Source organism: Schistocerca americana, chromosome 2 (assembly GCF_021461395.2).
Source record: "Schistocerca americana isolate TAMUIC-IGC-003095 chromosome 2, iqSchAmer2.1, whole genome shotgun sequence".
Classification (NCBI taxonomy): domain Eukaryota; kingdom Metazoa; phylum Arthropoda; class Insecta; order Orthoptera; family Acrididae; genus Schistocerca; species Schistocerca americana.
Window position 1 is genome coordinate 294,140,461 of NC_060120.1, and position 25,316 is coordinate 294,165,776.

Sequence of the window (25,316 nt, forward strand, 5' to 3'; positions counted from 1 at the left end):
TCAGCGCTACGGGTCTGAACAAGACATTCACACTGTGTCAGAAAATATTTATTAATATTTCATTGGACGTGTACAGTTATCCAAAAGAAATTCGACGACCTTCCAAATGACAAGGAAAGCATAGAATATGGTTTTCCAACGAAAACTACCTTTCGTTTTCCTCTAAGTTAGAAGAAAAATATAACTCAATAATGTGTAAGGTCTGCGGGTGTGAATTACAGGTGTCAGATGTTAGAATGCAGTCACAGAGTTTAGTTCGAGAAATGGCCTGATTATGTTCTGACCTGACATTGTTTTTAATTTAACAAAAGAATACCATCATTATCTAAAATTATTTTGAATTTGAAGGGAAGGTGCCTGTTACGGGAGACATCGCTAGTGTGATGCAGCTGTATCCTGACTAAAGTAGGAGCTCATCTTTGTTGGGAAGTACCAGAACTTCGATTCTCATACCGCCAGAGGCGCAGATCAGTGACCCTAAGACCATTAGGAGCTGGACATTATAAGGAGTAATTGATTTTAAAAGTGTATAACGAATTGTCGTTCAAGCCACGCAGAATAACTACGAGTCCAGGTTTCTAGCGCAGCATGGCTTATTCCGAATATGTGACCCCATAGGTATATTAATACGCTGCATCATCGCATATTGGGACACACTATCTCGTAGTAGGATAACTTCAGTTAGCCGCCCTAGAAGCGGGATTCGGACGCTTACGTTTACAGACGAGTTTGACAATTTTGTAAACTTTGCGAAGTCATCTGGTGATGATCCCGTTGCACGTATACATGATGGGCATCATAAACTGAAGCGCCAGAGAAATTGGTATAGGTATGTGTATTCAAATACAGAGATATGTAAACAGGCAGAAAACGGCGCTGCTGTCGGCAACGCCTTTATAGGACGATAAGTGTCTGGCGCATTTGTTAGATCGGTTAGTGCTGCTACAATGACAGGTTATATCGATTTAAGTGAATTTGAACGTGGTGTTATAGTCGGCGCATGAGAGATGGGACATAGCATCTCCCAGATAGCGGTGAAGTGGGAGTTTTCTTGTACGGCCATACCCGAATGTACAATGAATATCAGGAATTCGGTAAAACATCAAATCTCCAACATCACTGCGGCCGGAAAAAGATCCTGCAAGAACGGCACTAACAACGACTGAAGATAATCGTTCAACGTGACAGAAGTGCAGCCCTTCCCCAAATTGCTACAGATTTCAGTACTGAGCCATTAACAAATGTCAGCGTGCCAACCATTCAACGAAACATCATCGATATGGTGTTTCGGAGCCGAAGGCCCACTCCTGTACCCTTGATGACAATGCACGACACAAAGCTTTATGCCTGCCCTGGGCCCGTCAACACTGAAATTTGACTGTTGATGACTGGAAACATATTACCTGGTCAAACGAGTCTCATTTCAGATTGTATCGAGCGGAGGGAGGTGTACCGATATGGAGACAACCCCATGAATTCATGGACCCAGCACGTCGGCATGGGACTGTTCAAGCTGGTGGAGTCTCTATAAGGGTGTGGGGCGTGTGCAGTTGGCGTGATGAGGGACCCGTGAAACATCGAGATAACACCTTGGCAGGTGATACGTACGTAAGCATCCTGTCTGATCACCTGCATCCATTCATGTCCATTGTGCATTCCGACGGACTTGGGCAATTCCAGAAGAACAATGCGACACTCCACACGTCCAGAATTTGACAGAGTTTCTCCAGGAATACTCTTCTGAGTTTTAACATTTCGGCTGGCCACCAAACTCCCCAGACATGAACGTTATTGAGCTTATCTGGGATGCCTTGCAACGTGCTGTTCAGAATAGACTCCACCCCTCGTACTATTACGGTTATGTATGGTTTCATGGACAGCCCTCCAGGATTTGTGGTGTCAGTTCCCTCCAGCACTGCTTCAGACATCCACGTCGTGTTGCGCCACTTCTGCGTTCTCCCAAGGATCGTACACGATATGAAGACGTTGTAACAGTGTTTTAGACTCTTTAGTGTAGTTCATTTGCGTGGTAGACGAAACATCCGAAAACTGTGGTACATAATTCTTTTATTACCCCATTTCACGATAAAATGTAACCTCTCGTAGCTGGGAGCCCCAACGTTAGGCAAGTAATGGGGCCCCTTAGAAACATGGTTGCCAAGGAGGGGAAGGAAGCCAGTGTGCACTCCGTGTGCATACCGGGGGAAGTCATTTCGGAAGTGGAAAATCTGCTTCCGGATGCCATGAAGAGTACAGGGAGCAGCCAACTGCAGGTGATGGCTCACATCGGTACCAATGACGTATATCGCTTTCGATCAGAGGAGATTATCTCTGGTTTTTGGCGGCTAGCGGAAACGGTAGACTGCCAGTCTTGTTTGCGAGGTTAAGGCGGAGCTCACCATCTGCAGCATCGTCGATAGAACCGACTGTGGTCCTTCGATGCAGAGCCGAGTGGACGGTCTGAATCAGAGGTTCAGGCGGTTCTGCGGCCATGTAGGCTGCAGACTGCTTGACTTGCGCCATCGGGCGGAGTGTTTCAGTGTTCCTCTTAGTAGGTGAGGAGTTCGCTACAGACAGGAAGCGGCTACACGGGTAGTGGGGGCTGTGTGAAAGGGACTGGTCGGTTTGTTAGGTTAGACGGCCTCAGGGAACCATAGAAAGGGCATCCGTTTAAAAAGGGCAGGTAAAACACAGCAAGTTGGCTGTAGAAACAATCGGTATTGTAGTTGTAAAACGTCGTAACTGTGTTTGGAAAGAACCAGAACTCCAAGGACTAATAGAAAGCACTGAATCTCAAAAGTTATAGGTACAGAAAGCTGGCTAAAGCCGTAAATAAGTTCAGCCGAAATTTTTTCTAACGATCTAAGAGTGTTCAAAAAGGATAGATTAAATACAATTGGTGGTGGTATTTATTGCTGTCAGAAGTAGTTTGCATTGTGTTGAAACTGAAGTAGATAGTTCCTGCGAAATAGTGTGGGAGAGGTTATACTTGACCTGAACAGTTAAAAAAAATTGATTCTCGTTTCAAATAGGTACCCCACTCATACAGTTATAGCCGGTGGTGACTTTAATCTACCCTCGATATGCTGGAAAAATTATAGTTTTAAAGCCGGCGGTAGGCATGAAACTTCATCCGAAATTGTACTGAATGCTTTCTCAGAAAATTATTTTGAACAGTTAGTTCATGAACCCAGTCCTTCCGATGTGATCATGTAAGCGTAGAGAAGTTGTGGAATGATTTCAAAGAGATAGTATCCACAGCAGTTGAGATATATATACCACATACATTAATAAGTGATGGTACTGATCCGCCATGGTACACAAAACAGGTCAGATCGCTGTTGCAGAAGAAATTAAAAAAGAAAACCTCCTTTGGTTTTCATCCTAGCCCCTATGACCCCCCTCCGCCACTCCCCCTTCCTCGCCTCTCTTTTCCCCTCCTCTCAGGCTTCCCCTACCGAAGAAGGTCCCTCCTGAAAGCTTTATTCTTCAACTATGTTTTTTTATCTATGTCGATTTTTTTAACTGTACCACAGTGAATGTCTCCATGTAAATGTATATTTTAATCCCTGCTGTTTCCCTTTTTTATGTTTTTATGTCCCTCCTTTTGGTTCTTTTTATGTGTCCCATTTCCATTTTTTTATTAAGTGTATCACTTGATAGAAGAGCGGTGGATTGTGCCACTGCCAGCCTGTGGCCATGCGGTTCTAGGCGCTTCAGTTTGGAACCACGTGACCGCTACGATCGCAGGTTCGAATCCTGCCTTCGGCATGGATGTGTGTGGTGTCCTTAGGTTAGTTAGGTTTAATTAGTTCTAAGTTCTAGGCGACTGATGACCTCAGAAGTTAAGTTGCATAGTGCTCAGAGCCATTTGAACCATTTGTTCCACTGCCAGCCCTCCTCTGCCTAGCCGGAGAATGAAATTTCAAAAAAGAAATTGGAACTTGAGCCCAGTCTCTCAGCTCACTCTGAAGGTGGCTGAATGATATACAGCCGAAATATTAGAAGCATAAGCTAAACTTACTCAGCTGCACACTTGAAATTTATTGGAGCTGTAATTTCATATGTTCAGCTACTGGTGGGGGGCGAGAGCGTGGAACCCAGGAGAAGCAGCGCATAAACCGATTAGATCGATGGTAAGTCGCTTGTGTCAAAAGCCATTCTACTATCATCAGCAGGGTGTACTGAATCGTTTGTGCTTGGGCAGCACTTTGGGAAGCAAGTAGCCCCTGGCTGCCATCTGACCTCGCCCTGCCTGCACATCAAAAATGTTAAAATATGTGTATGAATTTCTAAGAGACCAATCTGCTGAGGTCATCAGTCCCTAGACTTGTCCACTTCTTAAACTAACTTACGCTAGGAACAACACACACGCCCATACGTTAGGGAGGACTCAGGCCTCAAACGGGAGTGGCCATTCTCTCACATCACCTGATGCCTCTCTGTGCAGCATGCCAGCCTCCACAGAGGGAGTCACCGCTCATTGGCCCAACGACCACGACCAGACGCCCCTCCTAGATGACGATGGCGCCGACCCAGCCGACGTCAGCGATGTCTCTCCATACCGGTGAGTTCCACCGGTACACATGTCACTTTCCACATTCACAGTATGACTAAAGGGAGCGCTATCCATGTGTTACAATCAATAAGCAGATCTAGAGCTCAACCCATCCAAAAGCCATGCAGTATAGGTTGGACACTCTTTGGCCGATTCGCCCAAAATATCCTAAATGTGGTAAATCTGAACTTCTCTCCTTCAACAAAGAGTCTACGCGTAATAACAGATGAACATCTCAAGTGACCTGAGCACATGACTCCAATGTGCAAGAAAGCATTCTCTTCATGCCGTACAAAAACATAAAAGGTCTTCCTACTTGACCGAATTATTGATTGCATTGCTGTTATTCTGCCAGATTTTTCTGAGAAAGCTCATGGCACTTGTGACTAGCTATGAATCGGTGTGTTCGTTATATCTATGACGTTTGACTCTCCGATCACATTTCACCATCATATCCACATATTTACTGGCTGTATGCAGACAAGCAAAGAGATATCCATATGCTCTGTCTTCTGTACTGTCTTACCAACAAACACTGTTCCTCGTATCTGTCTTCAATGTCAACGAGCTTGTCTGAACTGCATGGTAGAAACACCTGTTTCAAACAGATCAAAATCGTTGCTGTCCCATTTCATCAGCCAGCCATCTTCTTGGAGTCCAGCTTAGCACCAGGAACCTGAATTTGAAACAGCCTCCCGCATTACTAAATCAAGTAAATAACACCGCCACCATCAGAAGTAGAGGGAGACCAAGAGACCACTATGCAGATTCAGAAGGATGTAGGTTGCAGTAGGTACTGGGAGATGAAAAAGCTTGCACAGGATAGAGTAGCATGGAGAGCTGCATCAAACCAGTCTCAGGACTGAAGACCACAACAACAACAACCATCAGAAGACAGATAACCACATATTTACTGAGGCAAAAATGAGAATACCATTGTCACTATACGCACTCGTTGCCGTTTTACAGCCATCTTTCCTACCTTCGGCCCAATGAAATGATCGTGTGGCATTGTTGGCCGGGATGCCCCATGCGGAAAGTTCGGCCGCCGTATTGCAAGTCCTTATTAGTTGACGTCACTTCGGTGACTTGCGAGTCAATGATGATGAAATGATGATGGAGAACACGAAACACCCAGTCATCACGAGGCAGAGAAAATCCCTGACCCCGCCGGGAATTGAACCAGGGACCCCGTGCTCGGGAAGCGAGAACGCTACCGCAAGACCACGAGCTGCTGACTCCTGTCCAATAATCTTAGTCGATGCAGACCATTTAAATTTCTTTTCCGCAGAACTCACTATATTATGAAACATCCATGCAGTACAGAAAGAAATTCTTCTTATATCATTATTGTGTCCGCCCCTGGTAACTGAGTGGTCAGCGCGGCGGAAAGTCGTGCCTAACGACTCGTGTTCGATTCCTGGCTTGGTCGGAGATTTTCTCCGCTCAGGGTCTGAGTGTTGTGTTGACACCCTTTAATCCCCATCGACACGCAAGTCGCCGAAGTGGCGTCAACTCGAAAGACGCGCACCTGGCGAACAGTTTACCCTAAAGGAGGAACTAGCCACGCGAGATTTCCATTATTGTAATTAATATAACTGTTATTGTCATTATTGCTATGACGATATCACTATTAGTGATTGTACATAATGTGTAGAGGATTATAATTAAGTGCTGTATAATAGATGTATATGAAATCCTCTGGTGGTCGGTAGAGTTTGGAAATATTTCGTGGAGACATCAGTCACAGTGGAAGCAGAAGCCAGAAATTATGGTTTTATGTCAAAGAGGTAGATGGATCAAAACAAAATGTCCAGACACTCTGTGACCAAAATGGTACTGAAACAGAGGATGACAGACTAAAGGCCGAAATTCTAAATGTCTTTTTCCAAAGCTGTTTCACAGAGGAAGACTGCACTGTAGTTCCGTCTCTAGATTGTGGTACACATGATAGAATGGTAGATATCGAAATAGAGGACAGACAGATAGAGAAACAATAAAAATCACTCAAAAGAGAAAAGGCCGCTGGGCCTGATGGGATACCAGTTCGATTTTACACAGAGTACGCGAAGGAACTTGCCCCCCCTTCTTGCAGCGGTGTACCGTCGGTCTCTAGAAGAGCGTAGCGTTCCAAAGGATTGGACAACGGCACAGGTCATCCCCGTTTTCAAGAAGGGACGTCGAACAGATGTGTAGAGCTATAGACCTATATCTCTAACGTCGATCAGTTTTAGCATTTTGGAACACGTATTATGTTCGAGTATAATGACTTATCTGGAGACTAGAAATCTACTCTGTAGGAATCAGCATGGGTTTCGTAAAAGACGGTCGTGTGAAACCCAGCTCGCGCTATTCGTCCACGAGACTCAGAGGGCCATAGACAAGGGTTCACAGGTAGACGCCGTGTTGCTTGACTTCCGCAAGGCGTTCGATACAGTTCCCCACAGTCGTTTAATGAACAAAGTAGGAGCATATGGACTATCAGACCAATTGTGTGATTGGACTGAAGAGTTCCTAGATAACAGGACGCAGCATGTCATTCTCAATGGAGAGAAGTCTTCCAAAGTAAAAGTGATTTCAGGTGTGCCGCAGGGGAGTGTCACAGGACCGTTGCTTTTCACAATATACATAAATGACCTTGTGGATGACATCGGAAATTCACTGAGGCTTTTTGCAGATGATGCTGTGGTGTATCGGGATGTTGTAACATTGGAAAATTGTACTGAAATGCAGGAGGATCTGCAGCAAATTGACGCATGGTGCAGGGAACGGCAATTGAATCTCAATGTAGACAAGTGTAATGTACTGCGAATACATAGAAAGATAGATCCCTTATCATTTAGCTACAAAATACCAGGTCAGCAACTGGAGGCAGTTAATTCCATAAATTATCTGGGAGTACGCATTAGGAGTGATTTAAAATGGAATGATAATATAAAGTTGATCCTTGGTAAAGCAGATGCCAGACTGAGATTCATTGGAGAAATCCTAAGGAAATGCAATCCGAAAACAAAGGAAGTAGGTTACAGTACGCTTGTTCGCCCACTGCTTGAATACTGCTCAGCAGTGTAGGATCCGTACCAGATAGGGTTGGTAGAAGAGATAGAGAAGATCCAATGGAGAGCAGCGCGCTTCGTTACAGGATCATTTAGTAATCGCGAAACCGTTATGGAGATGATAGATAAACTCCAGTGGAAGACTCTGCAGGGGAGACGCTCAGTAGCTCGACACGGGCTTTTGTTAAAGTTTCGAGAACATACCTTCACCGAAGAGTCAAGCAGTATATTGCTCCCTCCTACGTATATCTCGCGAAGAGACCATGGGGATAAAATCAGAGAGGTTAGAGCCCACACAGAAGCATACCGACAAACCTTCTTTCCACAAACAATACGAGACTGGAATAGAAGGGAGAACTGATAGAGGTACTCAAGTTACCCTCCGCCACACACCGTCAGGTGGCTTGCGGAGTATGGATGTAGATGTAGATGTAGACGGGTTTCACTAGACATGGCCTGCACCTCAACAGGTATGGGAAGGGGAGGTTGGCAAAGCTTATAGGTGACAGCATAGGTGGGGGTGGTGGGATCACTCATGGGAAAATTCCGGTAGTAGTGGGTGTTAGAGCTGAACCTTTTTTAGATTGAAGTCAGCTGATAGGTATTTCTGCTTAAGGGAAGTGTCTCTAACAGAGGAACCACTTTCGACAAAGCTTAGGTATCCGAGTAATGGGGGAATTAGTATATTCCATCAAAATATACAAAGTATTAGAGCTAAAGTTAGTTAACTTATAATATTTTTTTTTGTAGGATCTAAAATTTAAAAACCTCTCTCACACCAGCCTGATTTAGCTTCACTGATCAGAATAGCAAAAACATGGGTATGATAAGGGAATTTTCATATACAAACAGGCTTATCACATTCACACAGTTCAATACTGTTCTATCCTGATTAAATTGAGCTTGACTTAAATTCCATAAGGCATTGAAGCAATTTCGAAGTCTCAGTGCGACGAAAATTGTCAGTCGATCTCCTGAAAACATTTGTAATAATTATTAACTTTCGGTGATCACATGGGGAAGACCGGAGATCTGCTGGTAAGACCGTGTTAGCCTATTTATTTGAAGTAACAGGATATCTTGAGCATACATAAACGGCAGGTTCGTCCAGTGTAAATCAGACGTTCCCCACTGATCCCATACAACACAGCGTAGTAAGCAGACACTGTCAATAATAATCAGTTAAATAATACGTGAACACACTTACTTTAGTTTAGTTCATGTATTAAATTCCTTCTCATACAGAATTTCATCAAGATGGCGACCAACTCAACAATACAAACATATACATCCTCCTTCTTTCACGGCTAATCAGCAAGCATTCTTCATTCTTTTCATAAAAGAAAACATAGATAGCAGAGAAGCTATTCCATGGAGTAAATAGACGCTCCATGGAATAATAGGGCTTGAAACTACTTTGCATTCATAATCATCGTATATTAAAATTTAGGAATCGGTCAGATAAGAAAAGATATTTCGAGATATGTACTGAGTTATATAATTCTAGGGGACTGATGACCTGAGCTGTTAAGTCCCATAGTGCTCAGAGCCATTTGAACCATTTGAACCTACTACCAACTGTAACCCTGCCTTCCCCACTCCCACTCCTCAGTGCTCTCTCTCCCTTCCTCTTCCCTTCCCCTGAGCAGTTTTTTCTTGCTCAACCGCCCCCCCCCTCCCTTTCCAGTGCACCACTCCTGTGTCTCTAAGCTTCCTCCTAACTTCCCTCTCCCTCTCCCACCCTGCCATACCCTGCCCCTTGGTGCGCTCCCTGACCTCCTTTGGTTTTCATCCAAGCCCCTCTGAACCCCCCCTCCACCACTGCCCCTTCCTCGCCTCTCTTTTCCCCTCCTCTCAGGCTTCCCCTACCGAGGTAGGTCCCTCCTGAAAGCTTTTATTCTTTGCCATGTGTGCTCCAGCTACTACAGTGATTTTAAAGTGTCTCCATTCTTGAGTGCTTTAATAATGTGGCCAACTTTTAGCCTGTGTGTGTGACTTTAGTCTAGTTTACACGTTAGATTAATCGACAACTATGTTATTTTATCATTATGTCGATTTTTTTAACTGTACCACAGTGAATGTCTCCATGTAAATGTATATTTTAATCCCTACTGTTTCCCTTTTTTATGTTTTTATGTCCCTCCTTTTGGTTCTTTTTATGTGTCCCATTTCCATCTTTTTATTAAGTGTATCACTTGATAGAAGAGCGGTGGATTGTGCCACTGGCAGCCCGCCGAGGTGGCCATGCTGTTCTAGGCGCTTCAGTCTGGAACCGCGTGACCGCGACGGTCGCAGGTCCGAATCCTGCCTTCAGCATGGAAGTGTGTGGTGTCCTTAGGTTAGTTAGGTTTCATTGGTTCTACGTTCTAGGCGACTGATGACCTCAGAAGTTAAGTCACATAGTGCTCAGAGCCATTTGAACCATTTGTTCCACTGCCAGCCCTCCTCTGCCTAGCCGGAGAATGAAATTTCAAAAAAGAAATTGGAACTTGAGCCCAGTCTCTCAGCTCACTCTGAAGGTGGCTGAATGATATACAGCCGAAATATTAGAAGCATAAGCTAAACTTCCTCAGCTGCACACTTGAAATTAAATGGAGCTGTAGTTTCATATGCTCAGCTACTGGTGGGGGGCGAGAGGGTGAAACCCAGGAGAAGCAGTTCATAAACCGATTAGGTCGATGGTAAGTCGCTTGTGTCAAAAGCCGCTCTACTATCATCAGCAGGGTGTACTGAATCGTTTGTGCATGGGCAGCACTCTGGGAAGCAAGTAGCCCCTGGCTTCCATCTGACCTCGCCCTCCTTGCACATCAAAAATGTCAAAATGTGTATGAATTTCTAAGAGACCAATCTGCTGAGGTCATCAGTCCCTAGACTTGTCCACTACTTAAACTAACTTATGCTAAGAACAACACACACGCCCATACGTTAGGGAGGACTCAGGCCTCCAACGAGAGTGGCCATTCTCACACATCACCTGATGCCTCTCTGTGCAGCATGCCAGCCTCCACAGAGGGAAGCACCGCTCATTGGCCCAACGACCACGACCAGACGCCCCTCCTAGATGACGATGGCGCCGACCCAGCCGACGTCAGCGATGTCTCTCCATACCGGTGAGTTCCGCCGGTACACATGTCACTTTCCACATTCACAGTATGACTAAAGGGAGCGCTATCCATGTGTTACAATCAATAAGCAGATCTAGAGCTCAACCCATCCAAAAGCCATGCAGTATAGGTTGGACACTCTTGGCCGATTCGCCCAAAATATCCTAAATGTGGTAAATCTGAACTTCTCTCCTTCAACAAAGAGTCTACGCGTAATAACAGATGAACATCTCAAGTGACCTGAGCACATGACTCCAATGTGCAAGAAAGCATTCTCTTCATGCCGTACAAAAACATAAAAGGTCTTCCTACTTGACCGAATTATTGATTGCATTGCTGTTATTCTGCCAGATTTTTCTGAGAAAGCTCATGGCACTTGTGACTAGCTATGAATCGGTGTGTTCGTTATATCTATGACGTTTGACTCTCCGATCACATTTCACCATCATATCCACATATTTACTGGCTGTATGCAGACAAGCAAAGAGATTTCCATATGCTCTGTCTTCTGTACTGTCTTACCAACAAACACTGTTCCTCGTATCTGTCTTCAATGTCAACGAGCTTGTCTGAACGGCATGGTAGAAACACCTGTTTCAAACAGATCAAAATCGTTGCTGTCCCATTTCATCAGCCAGCCATCTTCTTGGAGTCCAGCTTAGCACCAGGAACCTGAATTTGGAACAGCCTCCCGCATTACTAAATCAAGTAAATAACATCGCCACCATCAGAAGACAGATAACCACATATTTACTGAGGCAAAAATGAGATTACCATTGTCACTATACGCACTCGTTGCCGTTTTACAGCCATCTTTCCTACCTCAGGCCCAATGAAATGATCGTGTGGCATTGTTGGCCGGGAGGCCCCATGCGGGGAAGTTCGGCCGCCGTATTGCAAGTCCTTATTAGTTGACGCCACTTCGGTGACTTGCGAGTCAATGATGATGAAATGATGATGGAGAACACGAAACACCCAGTCATCACGAGGCAGAGTAAATCCCTGACCCCGCCGGGAATTGAACCCGGGACCCCGTGCTCGGGAAGCGAGAACGCTACCGCAAGACCACAAGCTGCTGACTCCTGTCCAATAATCTTAGTCGATGCAGACCACTTAAATTTCTTTTCCGCAGAACTCACTATATTATGAAACATCCATGCAGTACAGAAAGAAATTCTTCTTATATCATTACTGTGTCCGCCCCTGGTAACTGAGTGGTCAGCGCGGCGGAAAGTCATGTCTAACGACTCGTGTTCGATTCTCGGTTTGGTCGGAGATTTTCTCCGCTCAGGGACTGAGTGTTGTGTTGTCAGCCTTTCATCCCCATCGACACGCAAGTAGCCGAAGTGGCGTCAACTCGAAAGACGCGCACCTGGCGAACAGTTTACCCGACAGGAGGATCTAGCCACATGAGATTTCCATTATTGTAATTAATGTAACTGTTATTGTCATTATTACTATGACGACATCATTAGTGATTGTACATAATGTGTAAGGAATTGTAATTTAGTGCTGTATGATAGATGTATATGAAATCCTCTGGTGGTAGGTTGTTGTTGTTGTTGTGGTCTTCAGTCCTGAGACTGGTTTGATGCAGCTCTCCTTGCTACTCTATCCTGTTCAAGCTTCTTCATCTCCCAGTACCTACTGCAACCTACATCCTTTTGAATCTTCTTAGTGTATTCATCTCTTGGTCTCCCTCTACTTTTACCCTCCACACTGCCCACCAATACTAAATTGGTGATCCCTTGATGCCTCAGAACGTGTCCTACCAACCGATCCCTTCTTCTGGTCAAGTTGTGCCACAAACTTCTCTTCTCCCCAATCCTATTCTATACTTCCTCATTAGTTATGTGATCTACCCATCTATTCTTCAGCATTCTTCTGTAGCACCACATTTCGAAATTTTCTATTCTCTTCTTGTCTAAACTATTTATCGTTCATGTTTCACTTCCATAACTGGCTACACTACATACAAATACTTTGAGAAATGACTTCCTGACACTTAAATCTATACTCGATGTTAACAAATTTCTCTTCTTCAGAAACGCTTTTCTTGCCATTGCCAGTCTACATTTTATATCCTCTCTACTTCGACCATCATCAGTTATTTTGCTCCTCAAATAGCAAAACTCCTTTACTACTTTAAGTGTCTCATTTCCTAATCTAATTCCCTCAGCATCACCCGACTTAATTCGACTACATTCCATTATCCTTGTTTTGCTTTTGTTGATGTTCATCTTGTATCCTCCTTTCAAGACGCTATCCATTCCATTCAACTGCTCTTCCAAGTCCTTTGCTGTCTCTGACAGAATTACAATGTCATCCGCGAACCTCAAAGTTTTTATTTCTTCTCCATGGATTTTAATACCTACTCCGAATTTTTCTTTTGTTTCCTTTACTGCTTGCTCAATATACAGATTGAATAACATCGGGGAGAGGCTACAACCCTGTCTTACTCCTTTTCCAACAACTGCTTCCCTTTCATGTCCCTCGACTCTTATAACTGCCATCTGGTTTCTGTACAAATTATAAATAGCCTTTCGCTCTCTATATTTTACCCCTGCCACCTTTAGAATTTGAAAGGGAGTATTCCAGTCAACACTGTCAAAAGCTTTCTCTAAGTCTACAAATGCTAGAAACGTAGGTTTGCCTTTCCTTAATCTTTCTTCTAAGATAAGTCGTAAGGTCAGTATTGCCTCACGTGTTCCAGTATTTCTACGGAATCCAAACTGATCTTCCCCGAGGTCGGTTTCTACTAGTTTTTCTATCGGTCTGTAAAGAATTCGTGTTAGTATTTTGCAGCTGTGACTTATTAAACTGATAGTTCGGTAATTTTCACATCTGTCAACACCTGCTTTCTTTGGGATTGGAATTATTATATTCTTCTTGAAGTCTGAGGGTATTTCGCCAGTTTCACACATCTTGCTCACCAGATGGTAGAGTTTTGTCAGGACTGGCTCTCCCAAGGCCGTCAGTAGTTCCAATGGAATGTTGTCTACTCCGGGGGCCTTATTTCGACTCTGGTCTTTCAGTGCTCTGTCAAACTCTTCACGCAGTATCTTTTCTCCCATTTCATCTTCATCTACATCCTCTTCCATTTCCATAATATTGTCCTCAAGTACATCGCCCTTGTATAGACCCTCTATATACTCCTTCCACCTTTCTGCTTTCCCTTCTTTGCTTAGAACTGAGTTTCCATCTGAGCTCTTGATGTTCATGCAAGTGGTTCTCTTATCTCCAAAGGTCTCTTTAATTTTCCAGTAGGCAGTATCTATCTTACCCCTAGTGAGATAAGCCTCTACATCCTTACATTTGTCCTCTAGCCATCTCTGCTTAGCCATTTTGAACTTCCTGTCGATCTCATTTTTGAGACGTTTGTATTTCTTTTTGCCTGCTTCATTTACTGCATTTTTATATTTTCTCCTTTCATCAATTAAATTCAATGTTTCTTCTGTTACCCAAGGATTTCCTCTAGCTCTCGTCTTTTTACCTACTAGATCCTCTGCTGCCTTCAGTACTTCATCCCTCAAAGCTACCCATTCTTCTTCTACTGTATTTCCTTCCTTCATTCCTGTCAATTGTTCCCTTACGCTCTCCCTGAAACTCTGTACAGCCTCTGGTTCTTTCAGTTTCTCCAGGTCCCATCTCCTTAAATTCCCACCTTTTTGCAGTTTCTTCAGTTTTAATCTACAGGTCATAACCAACAGATTGTGGTCAGAGTCCACATCTGCCCCTGGAAATGTCTTACAATTTAAAACCTGGTTCCTAAATCTCTGCCTTACCATTATATAATCTATCTGATACCTTTTAGTATCTCCAGGGTTCTTCCATGTATACAACCTTCTTTCATGATTCTTAAACCAAGTGTTAGCTATGATTAAGTTGTGCTCTGTGCAAAATTCTACCAGGCGGCTTCCTCTTTCATTTCTTAGCCCCAATCCATATTCACCTACTACGTTTCCTTCTCTCCCTTTTCCTACTACCGAATTCCAGTCACCTATGACTATTAAATTTTCGTCACCATTCACTATCTGAATAATTTCTTTTATTTCATCATACATTTCTTCAATTTATTCGTCATCTGCAGAACTAGTTGGCATATAAACTTGTACTACTGTAGTAGGTGTGGGCTTCGTATCTATCTTGGCCACAATAATGCGTTCACTATGCTGTTTGTAGTAGCTTACCCGCATTCCTATTTTCCTATTCATTATAAAACCTACTCCTGCATTACCCCTATATGATTTTGTGTTTATAACCCTGTAGGCACCTGACCAGATGTCTTGTTCCTCCTGCCACCGAACTTCACTAATTCCCACTATATCTAACTTTAACCTATCCATTTCCCTTTTTAAATTTTCTAACCTACCTGCCCGATTAAGTGATCTGACATTCCACGCTCCGATCCGTAGAACGCCAGTTTTCTTTCTCCTGATAACGAGATCCTAATGGGGGACTATTTTACCTCCGGAATATTTTACCCAAGAGGACACCATCATCATTTAATCATACAGTAAAGCTGCATGCCCTCGGGAAAAACTACGGCCGTAGTTTCCTCTTGCTTTCAGCCGTTCGCAGTACCAGCACAGCAAGGCCGTTTTGGTTATTGTTACAAGGCCAGATCAGTCAATCATCCAGACTGTTGCCCTAACTACTGAAAAGGCTGCTGCCCCTCTTCAGGAACCACACGTTTGTCTGGTCTCTCAACAGATACCACTCCGTTGTGGTTGCACCTACGGTACAGCTATCTGTATCGCTGAGGCACACAAGCCTCCCCACCAACGGCAAGGTCCACGGTTCATGGGGGGAGGTGGTGGTAGGCCGAGTTTGGAAATAATTCGTGGAGACAGTGGAACAGAAGCCAGAAATTATGGTCTTATGTCAAAGCGGTAGGTGGATCAAAGCAAAATGTCCAGACACTCTGTGACCAAAATGGTACTAAAACAGAGGATGACAGACTAAAGGCCGAAATACTAAATGTCTTTTTCCAAAGCTGTTTCATAGAGGAAGACTGCACTGTAGTTCCGTCTCTAGATTGTCATACAGATGACAAAATGGTAGATATCGAAATAGACGACAGAGAGATAGAGAAACAATAAAAATCGCTCAAAAGTGGAAAAGCAGCTGGGCCTGATATGATACCAGTTCGATTTTACACAGAGTACGCGAAGGAACTTGCCCCCCTTCTTGCAGCGGTGTACCGTAGGTCTCTAGAAGAGCGTAGCGTTCCAAAGGATTGGAAAACGACACAGATCATCCCCGTTTTCAAGAAGGGACGTCGAATAGATGTGTAGAGCTATAGACCTATATCTCTAACGTCGATCAGTTGTAGCATTTTGGAACACGTATTATGTTCGAGTATAATGACTTATCTGGAGACTAGAAATCTACTCTGTAGGAATCAGCATGGGTTTCGAAAAAGACGGTCGTGTGAAACCCAGCTCGCGCTATTCATCCACGAGACTCAGAGGGCCATAGACACGGGTTCACAGGTAGGTGCCGTGTTGCTTGACTTCCGCAAGGCGTTCGATACAGTTCCCCACAGTCGTTTAATGAACAAAGTAGGAGCATATGGACTATCAGACTAATTGTGTGATTGGACTGAAGAGTTTCTAGATAACAGAACGCAGCATGTCATTCTCAGTGGAGAGATGTCTTCCGAAGTAAAAGTGATTTCAGGTGTGCCGCAGGGGAGTGTCATAGGACCGTTCCTATTCAAAATATACGTAAATGACCTTGTGAATGACATCGGAAATTCACTGAGGCTTTTTGCAGATGATTCTGTGGTGTATCGAGAGGTTGTAACAATGGAAAACTGTACTGAAATGCAGTAGGATCTGCAGCAAATTGACGCATGGTGCAGGGAATGGCATTTGAATCTCAATGTAGACAAGTGCAATGTGCTGCGAATACATAGAAAGATAGATCCCTCATCATTTAGCTACAAAATAGCAGGTCAGCAACTGGAGGCAGTTAATTCCATAAATTATCTGGGAGTTCGCATTAGGAGTGATTTCAAATGGAATGATAATATATAGTTGATCGTATGCAATACAGAAAAAAATTCTTCTTATATCATTACTGTGTCCGCCCCTGGTAACTGAGTGGTCGCGCGGCGGAAAGTCATGTCTAATGACTCGTGTTCGATTCTCGGTTTGGTCGGAGATTTTCTCCGCTCAGGGACTGAGTGTTGTGTTGTCAGCCTTTCATCCCCATCGACACGCAAGTCGCCGAAGTGGCGTCAACTCGAAAGACCCGCACCAGGCGAACGGTTTACCTGACAGGAGGATCTAACCACACGAGATTTCCATTATTGTAATTAATGTCACAGTTATTGTCATTATTACTATGATGAAATCACTATTAGTGATTGTACATAATGTGTAGAGGATTGTAATTTTGTGCTGTATGATAGATGTATATGAAATCCTCTGGTGGTAGGTAGTGTTTGGAAATAATTCGTGGAGACATCAGTCACAGTGGAAGCAGAAGCCAGTTGTGCAGGCGTGCTGCAGTTAAGGATTCCACTCGCTATAACTGGGAAATCCGGGCAGTCATGCTGACTTTAAACTGTGTAGCACATACTGAAATCGAAATTAGCACAATCTCAGAAGAGAATGGCACATAAAACAAATTAGAATTCTGGATTTAGAAACAAGACACAGAAACATAAGAACTAACAGCACAAAAGCACCAGTGAAAATCGAGGTAAGTCCAAAATCTGACGATGAGATCAAAGTAAGACAAAAGTTACCAGGACAACACTTGGAAAAGAAAGCAAAAAGCTACTTGGTAAAGAGAATAAAAAACCAAGGGTGTAGAGTAGAACAATGAGAAAGAATAACTAGCTTGGTCCTAATAACAATAATTATGTTCAAGGTGAAGAAATTCAAGAGTGAACAAATTGAAGACCTCCATCATTGATGGGCAATAGGCAGTTGATGGTACGAACAAAATACTTTACATAAAGAAATCACAGGTCATGTGAGGCTGCAAACAATTGCTTTAAACGTAAATTGCTTGCAGTCTTAACTAAGATAACAAACACTCAAAGATCACAATCACACAGCATATATATTCTCTTACAAATACAGACCAATGAAAAGTAAATACAGTATGTATTGTAGGTGACATGGTGGCAAAGCAATTTTACTTGGAGGTTGAGGGAACTGTAAGACATCCACAGTTTTATAAGATGGAAGATACTCGGTGGTATGGCTGCAGGATCTGTTGTACTGAATATTTTTACACTCTCTGACGATGAAAGTAGAATAAACAGAAACAGTTCCTTCAGAGAACAGATTGTTAATTTGTGTGCCCAGCCACACTCGTTTGAGGACCACTGTATTTGTGTGATTCGAAACGAGGTCTAGAAGTCCAGCATTATTTTTATGTACCTGCATCTCAATGTACTAATACCTTATAAAACAGCCTACGACAGAAGTATCCTCCGTTGGGATTTCCCCCCCCCCCCCCCCCTTCCACTTGACGGAGAAGGGAAAGCCACCCAGATGTGTGTGGTAATGCGGTAATCAAATAGCCAAGGCAGACCAAATACTAAGACAGGCCTAAACCCATTAATTTCTGTCCTGGCATCCGTTAGCTAGTGGTGAGAGTCCGTTCACCAAGCTTGTGATGATATGACAAATATGTCTTGGTCTCAAAAATGATGTCTTAAGTAACTGTGATCTCCAACAGACATCACCATAACCACCTTCCGGGAGGACGACGGTTCAATCCCGCGTCCGGCCATCCTGGTTTAGGTTTTCCGTGATTTCCCTAAATCGCTCCAGGCAAATGCCGGGATGGTTCCTTTCAAAGGGCACGGCCGACTTCCTTCCCCGTCCTTCCCTAATCCGATGAGACCGATGACCTCGCTGTCTGGTCTCCTTCCCCAAAACAACAACATAACCACCTTCAATTTGAAACAAATGTGATAGATAAACAGGAAAGATATCCTCTGTCCTTGGACCTAGTGAGTGTGCTGTACTTCTGGGAGAACTGGAATAACATCAGAGGGTGCAGAGTCGTAGATTCTCGAAGGATCTTCACAAAGTCTATAGTGACACATTGAACGAAAATAATTTTTCGAACTTGGTAAAATTAAGCAGCTTACGAACGAGCCAGAAAAATTTCACATTATATTCCTCAGAAAACAAGAGACGAGTATCCCAGACAAAAACCATTCAAAATGGAAAACAATATGAAATACACAGCAAAACCCGCTGTTCGGAGGGGAGTACCGACAATATTGCAGTACACAAATCAGTGACAGGCAAAACATTTCATTCCAGTTTAATATCACACAAGATCTTCAGAACTGGCTTCAAATATGGAAACAAAAGTTGCACGGTCATCAATGTACGTGTAATGACAAAATGTTCCAATAAAAAGAAACCACAAGAATTCAAAGACTTTTTCAGACATCGAAGAAACAACAAACAAAATAACAGAAAGGTATTTTACAATTATATTAGGGGACGTTAACGCACAACAAGATAGAGGTAAAGAGTAAAAGCAAATCTTAAGCCCACACACAGTGCACTAACGCACAATCAAGAAAGGGGAACATCTCAGACATTTGTGTCAAAATATTTACTTTTATATTACTACAACGGAATCAAGGTCCAAGACGAGCTCCCACAACCTGCAAAACGCCCTAATGGGGAGAATTCCAAATAGACTATGTAGTCATGACAAAAAAAAACTACAAGAGAAATTTCTAACTCTGGAACATGAAAGTATTTTTAGATTTTGATCATCACCTGCTATAAGAAAACACGGTGCCAGTATCAAGAAACAGCAAGTTAACACACAACAAAATTATAATACCAGAAACAGAAAAGCTGAAAATAACCAAAATCAAAAAAATATTGTAGAAATTAAAGAAAATACAACAAAAAGTAGAACAGACCATGAGAAGGTAGTTCAGAAGGTATTGCGTTAATGCAACAATGTTCAAGGAAATGCAATAGTTGGTGGAACACAACTTGTGAACAGGCCACTGAATGATGAATGCCAGCATAGAAGCAGTGTAGCAGAAACAGAACCACAGAAACATGCTAGGATTTCCACATTGTCCAAAAACCAATAACGAAAGATATTCGAAGAATGAAAAGCGCATACAGCAGAAGTAGACTAAGTGAATTCGACAAACATTGAATTGTTAAAAAAGAAGGTTAAGCTGACTGTTCATTGTAAGAATGAAATTACCATTCTAGTTGTGGTCTACAAGTCGTTTATTATACCCACCAAAATCAGTGCCTGAATCGCCTTACATCAAACTGTCTGATGCACCGTCTTCAACTAACTTGAGTGCAAGGAGAGGATGTCCTTGGTTCGCAGCTCAGGCACACTGCTACAGGCTGACGTTACTCCCTGCTCCTGTGACCACTCGAATACAAAACGCTATATCCCGCTACTGTAGGTGACTTCTGGAGGAGCTTAAACTGCAGATTTAGAGTAAGGAGTTCAGCTCCAACAGACAAAAACACTGAGGCACGGTAGTATGCATATGATTGTGCTAACAGAGTACAGACATCCGGTAACTCGGCAATCCAGAACACCAGTCGACTTGAGCAGAGGGCTTCTTGTAGTAGAAGTACTGATGAGGCAAGTAGTTCCTAATTAAAGAGCAGGTTACAGAAAATGCACAGTAATAATGACATAAAGTGGTAGGATAAAGGTCTTGCAACATCACTGAACCTAATCAGTTCGCATCTGCTTGCCTTTACATCGGCAGCTGTCTATGTCATCCAGCTTGGTTGCACCAAACCAAATTGCCAAGATCCATAGCTGAGGATCTGACTCGACTTTGTAGGATTGTTTTGAATCTTTGTCTGTGACCTTGACCTTTTTCAGTGCTCTGTGTGATCTAAAATAAGTGGCAACATCGCTAGTAATCTTAAATCCGACTGTTGGTCTGTGAGAAGCGGTGCAAACTGTAGAGAAGGGAAAAGGCGCAACACCTTCAATAGGGCCATGCCTAGGACAGCACTACGGGACACAAAGAGACAGCCATGCTGTTGTCCACTGTACAGGCGTTCAGAATTCGATTTTTATGCGTCATCATTACACAGAAAAGATCAAAAACCTTTTGACACAGTTATAATAACAGTAAGATCCATTTTGAGGGTATGAAGTGTATGACGTTCAGATCAATCAGGTGCTTCTTTGGAGAATCAGAAAGCTAGTTTTTGATTGATTGGTGGTTGTTGGATTTATGAGTATTACAATTTGGATAATAGTGAAATAAACTTGTGCCTAATGGCCTTATTTTATAAACAACAAGGAACAGTTAAAGTAAAAGACTTGGGTGACTGACGGCGCACGTCCTCGAAGTTCCTTGGTGGACATCGTTGTGCATGCGACGCTCATTGTTGTTGTAAGCGCTGGTGAGATCCATTTATTTGCAAGTTTTTGTATTTCAGTAATGAAAAATACAGGAGAAATTTAAGAAATTAGAATTCCGAGACCAAAGTTAGTCAAGGAAATTTTTCACGATTCCTTTTTAATAGTATGCACTAATAGATAAGGGCCTAGTAATTAGATCGTCCAATAGATACGTGGTAGAAATGGTTCAAATGGTTCTGAGCACTATGGGACTTAACATCTATGGTCATCAGTCCCCTAGACCTTAAAACTACTTAAACCTGACTAACCTAAGGACATCACACAACACAGATACGTGGTAGATTATATGGGTCTAGTAACGGCTTCTCTCGCTAGCACGTTTGATGAAAATAGCGGCGAGGCATCTGTCTCAATGAAAACGGACAGTTGGACAGTTGACATGCCCTTACTGTGAGACAGATGCCGCAATTCTTGCAATCCTAACAGGAGTGCATACAATTCTGTTTTACAGGAAAATGCCGAGAAAATACATTAGGACAACAGACAGGGAAAAATGGACTGCAGAAGATTTGATCGAGCCCATGAAACCATTCAAAGAGTAAGGTAATGCAAAATGGAAAGCAGCCCGACTGAAAAATATTCCAGAATGAACATTAAGGAGAAGATCTGCTACAAGCTGTTTCAAGAAAACAGGGTGTGGACCATATTCATACGTGGATGAAGATACAGAAAGGAAATTAGTTACCCATGTAAAGAAATTCCAAGCACGTCTCTTTGCTCCCAAGCCATCAGACCTCAAGCAAGCGGCTTTCAGTTTTGTTGATCAGATTTGATTGAAAAATAAGTTCAATCACGAAAAGAAAAGTACATGGAAGGATTGGCTTCTTTCGCTTTTAGAACTCAGTGCAGACTTAAGCATCAGGAAACCGCGAGAACTTTCTGTTGCCAGAGCGAGTGGAATGAATAGAAATGAAGCTAATCGTTTCTTCGATCTAGTGAAAGAAACGTTGACAGAAAATAGGCTTTTGGATAATACAGGTAGTATCTACAACGTAGACAAAAACTGATCTACGATTAAGCAATGTCCGTGAGAAGAATGTGGCGGCAAAAGGCGGCAGAGATGTCCATGTTACTACTTCTGCTTCGGGTGGAGAGGCCTGCTGCAATGCTGAAGGAAATTTCTTACCACCTCACAGCTTTTACAAAGGGTCAAACAAAGAACTAGAGGCTGAAGACAACATGCCTCCAGGATCAGTTGTTGTTATGAGAGGAGGAACCGCTTATCTCAACACTGATATTTTCATGGATTGTTTCAAAAACGATTTCCTTTCTAGGAAGCCACCTGGCCCTGCTCTGTTTCTGCTAGAGGGTTGTGCCTCTCATACGAATCCTGTCACCTTCTTGGTTCTAGCTGTTGGAAACGAAGTGTCGATAGATCGTGTGCCTAGCCATATGACACACTTCTTATAGCCAGTAGACTGATCGTTTCTCAAGCCGCTACAATCATACTTTAAAGAGACTTGACATACATGGATTGCCAATAATTGCATGCAAAGACTTAGAAGCCAGCGGTTTGGAGAGTTGCTCTTCAAAGCATAGACTCTTTCTGCGCCTGTTCAGACTGGCACATCCAGATTTCGAGCTACTGAAACAATACGGCTTGAGAGAGCAGCAATTTCTAAGCATGACATTTGTTTCAGTCATTAATAATACTGAGAGAGAATTCCCAACTACAAAATCTGTCTCTATTGATTTAACTCCAAATCAGCCATCGACGCTAACGTCTGAAACAAATTTGTTAACAGGACACCCTTTTACTTACAAACATTTCATAAATTCGTACTGTTCGATCAGCTGCACATGGAAAGTGCTGTTTCAATAAAAATTTAATGACTCCTCTTGGAGAAACTCGATGAATTTGCAGGAACAGATTTCACCTGTTCCTACACTACCTCAGAGAAATAAATCCAAAAGAAAACAGTCAGCAATGAATCTCACATGCGACGACTTTATAGCGATGTTAAGATGGACAAATCACTGAAGGAAAGAAGAAAGGAAAAGCCTGTGCATAAAAAATGTAGCAGTTATTAAAATCCAATCCTCAAACCCAGAGGAAAAAGAGCATCAAAGAAGCGCCAGTTTGAAGACACAGTTTCAGGAGGAGATGATGATGGTATTTCCCTACACAATATTTCCTCAGATGATATAAATTTTGAGGAAATCGAATGTGTAGAGTGCCTTGAACTTAATCAAGAAACGTCGTCTACCTCTCGTTGGATTCAATGTGTGGGATGGCTTCATGAATCAGCCACCCTCTATGGGAACATGTGTTGCTTGTGTGGATGATTTAGAAATAAACTTTAAATACAAAAATCAAATTGAATGTCATTTTCAGTGTCTTTTCTAATTTTCCATCTGTTCCTCCCTTCTGCAGCATTTTGCTTGGCATTTAATATATTTTTTTTGAAATTTACAAGCCATTGTACATCATAAAAATGTTCCTTTGCTGTAACGTTCTTTGTAATACGATGATTTCTGTAACGATGTACAATGTTCAAACCACCAAAGTTGCCTAAATTTATCGCAATGTAAGTGTTTAATATCGATTAAAATTAATATGAAGAGATGTGTGATGTCTGTCCTGCCTTTATCTTAACACCGGAGGACCTGCAACACTCACGTTGTAGTACCAAAATGTAAGTCTTATCTATTTGAGTACTTGCAGCGAGTTTGTTACATTTCTCAGTATGTACATGATCAGCACATGGTCTGTAGTGTCTTCGAGAAAGCAAAGATGGACTTAGAGCAGCTTTTAGAACAGAAATCGAGACAAGTTCATGAAGCATGTATTTACTCCGTATGCCTTCAGACAAATTACAGCTACAGGAATTTAGGTAGACAGTGCGTGTGTGCGTGTCTGTCTGTGTGTGTGTGTGTGTGTGTGTGTGTGTGTAAGAGTGAGTGGGTGGATGGGTGGGTGTGTAGGTCGGTGTCTGTAGTAAAGAGTGAGATTTATCTGTTTTGTGCAGGAGCCTTTCAGGACAAGACAAATGCATGAAGCTGATCGAAGCAGCCAAGCACGGGCGAGTGGAAGAGCTGAGGGCTCTGCTGGTGGCAGGGGCAGACATAGACGGAAAGGACATCTACGGGAGGACTGCACTGCACACTGCGGCATGGAACAGGCACGTCGAAGCGGTGAGGACTCTTCTCGATGCTGGAGCAGACGTGAGCGCTAGGGACAACGAGGAGTACACGCCTCTGCACATGGCTGCCTTAGGCGGCAGCGCGGCTGTGGTGCGGTTGCTGGCGGACTCCTCTGCCGATCTCAACGCCAGGGATCTGTGGGGGTGGACGCCACTGCACTTGGCGGCACGCGAAGGCCAGCCAGAGGCGGCGCAAGCACTGCTCGACATCGGAGCCGACAGTGGGGCCAGGGAAAACACCGGGCTAACCCCATTGGACATCGCCAGGTCCAGGAACCAACAGGAGGTGGCAGACGTACTAACACGAGATTAGCGGTCAAACAAAAGTTTGTGGAACCAAAAGGCATCCGACACAGGAGTTTTCGCTACTTTTAAAATAAAGAATATAAAAAGATTAACCCTCTACTCATTCTTTGTACCCATACCGTGCCCATATTTATGTAGTACTTGTAACTAGTGGTGTGACGTCATAAGCGCGTGATTGCGTGTGAGATCGCTCTCTAAGTTTTTATATACTTTTGGTTTTCAGACACATATTTTAACGGTTTTTGTAATAATATTTACTATATAAGTGGCTTATTAGTGGTTTCTTCATTCACCTCTGCCTTTCTTGTGTTGTGATCTGATATTTGTGAGTGTTTCGTATCGAGCAACTTAACCTCTTACCTGTGTTTACAGTCCACGATGACCAAGTGCAGCTGTAGCGGCACATCTAAAGCTAAGTACTAATAAATTGTTTGTGTATAGTGGTTTATTTAGGAACTTTAGTAGTCTTCAACCGGTGTTCCTGGTGTTTTCTGTTTAAATAATTTCAGAAGAGCGTTTTGGGAACTGTTTTCAGTTTCGTTACTGAGTCATCAGACGTTTGATTTTTGTTCTGTCTTAGACTTTTGTTATTTTCTCATTTGTTGTTGATTAATACCGTTAATAATAGTAGTTATTTCCCTTGCAGAGTAGGTTTGTGATTATTGTAGTCAGTTTTTTAACATCTTCTTATTCTAGTAGCGGAAATTACATAAAGTAGTTTTCGTGTTTCAAT

The 25,316-nt window shown here is 42.9% G+C and overlaps 1 protein-coding gene across 1 annotated transcript in view; it reads left to right on the plus strand.

Annotated features, from left to right (window-relative positions):
• Positions 1 to 24,675, plus strand: part of LOC124595655 (ankyrin-3-like) — a 47,062-nt gene extending 22,387 nt beyond the window's left edge. The window contains exons 4-6 of the mRNA XM_047134498.1: positions 4,451 to 4,567; positions 10,608 to 10,724; positions 24,104 to 24,675. Coding sequence (XP_046990454.1) covers positions 4,451 to 4,567; positions 10,608 to 10,724; positions 24,104 to 24,590 — 721 coding nt within the window. The 3' untranslated portion in view covers positions 24,591 to 24,675. The remainder of the gene's footprint in view (positions 1 to 4,450; positions 4,568 to 10,607; positions 10,725 to 24,103) is intronic.
• Positions 24,676 to 25,316: the final 641 nt, after the last annotated feature.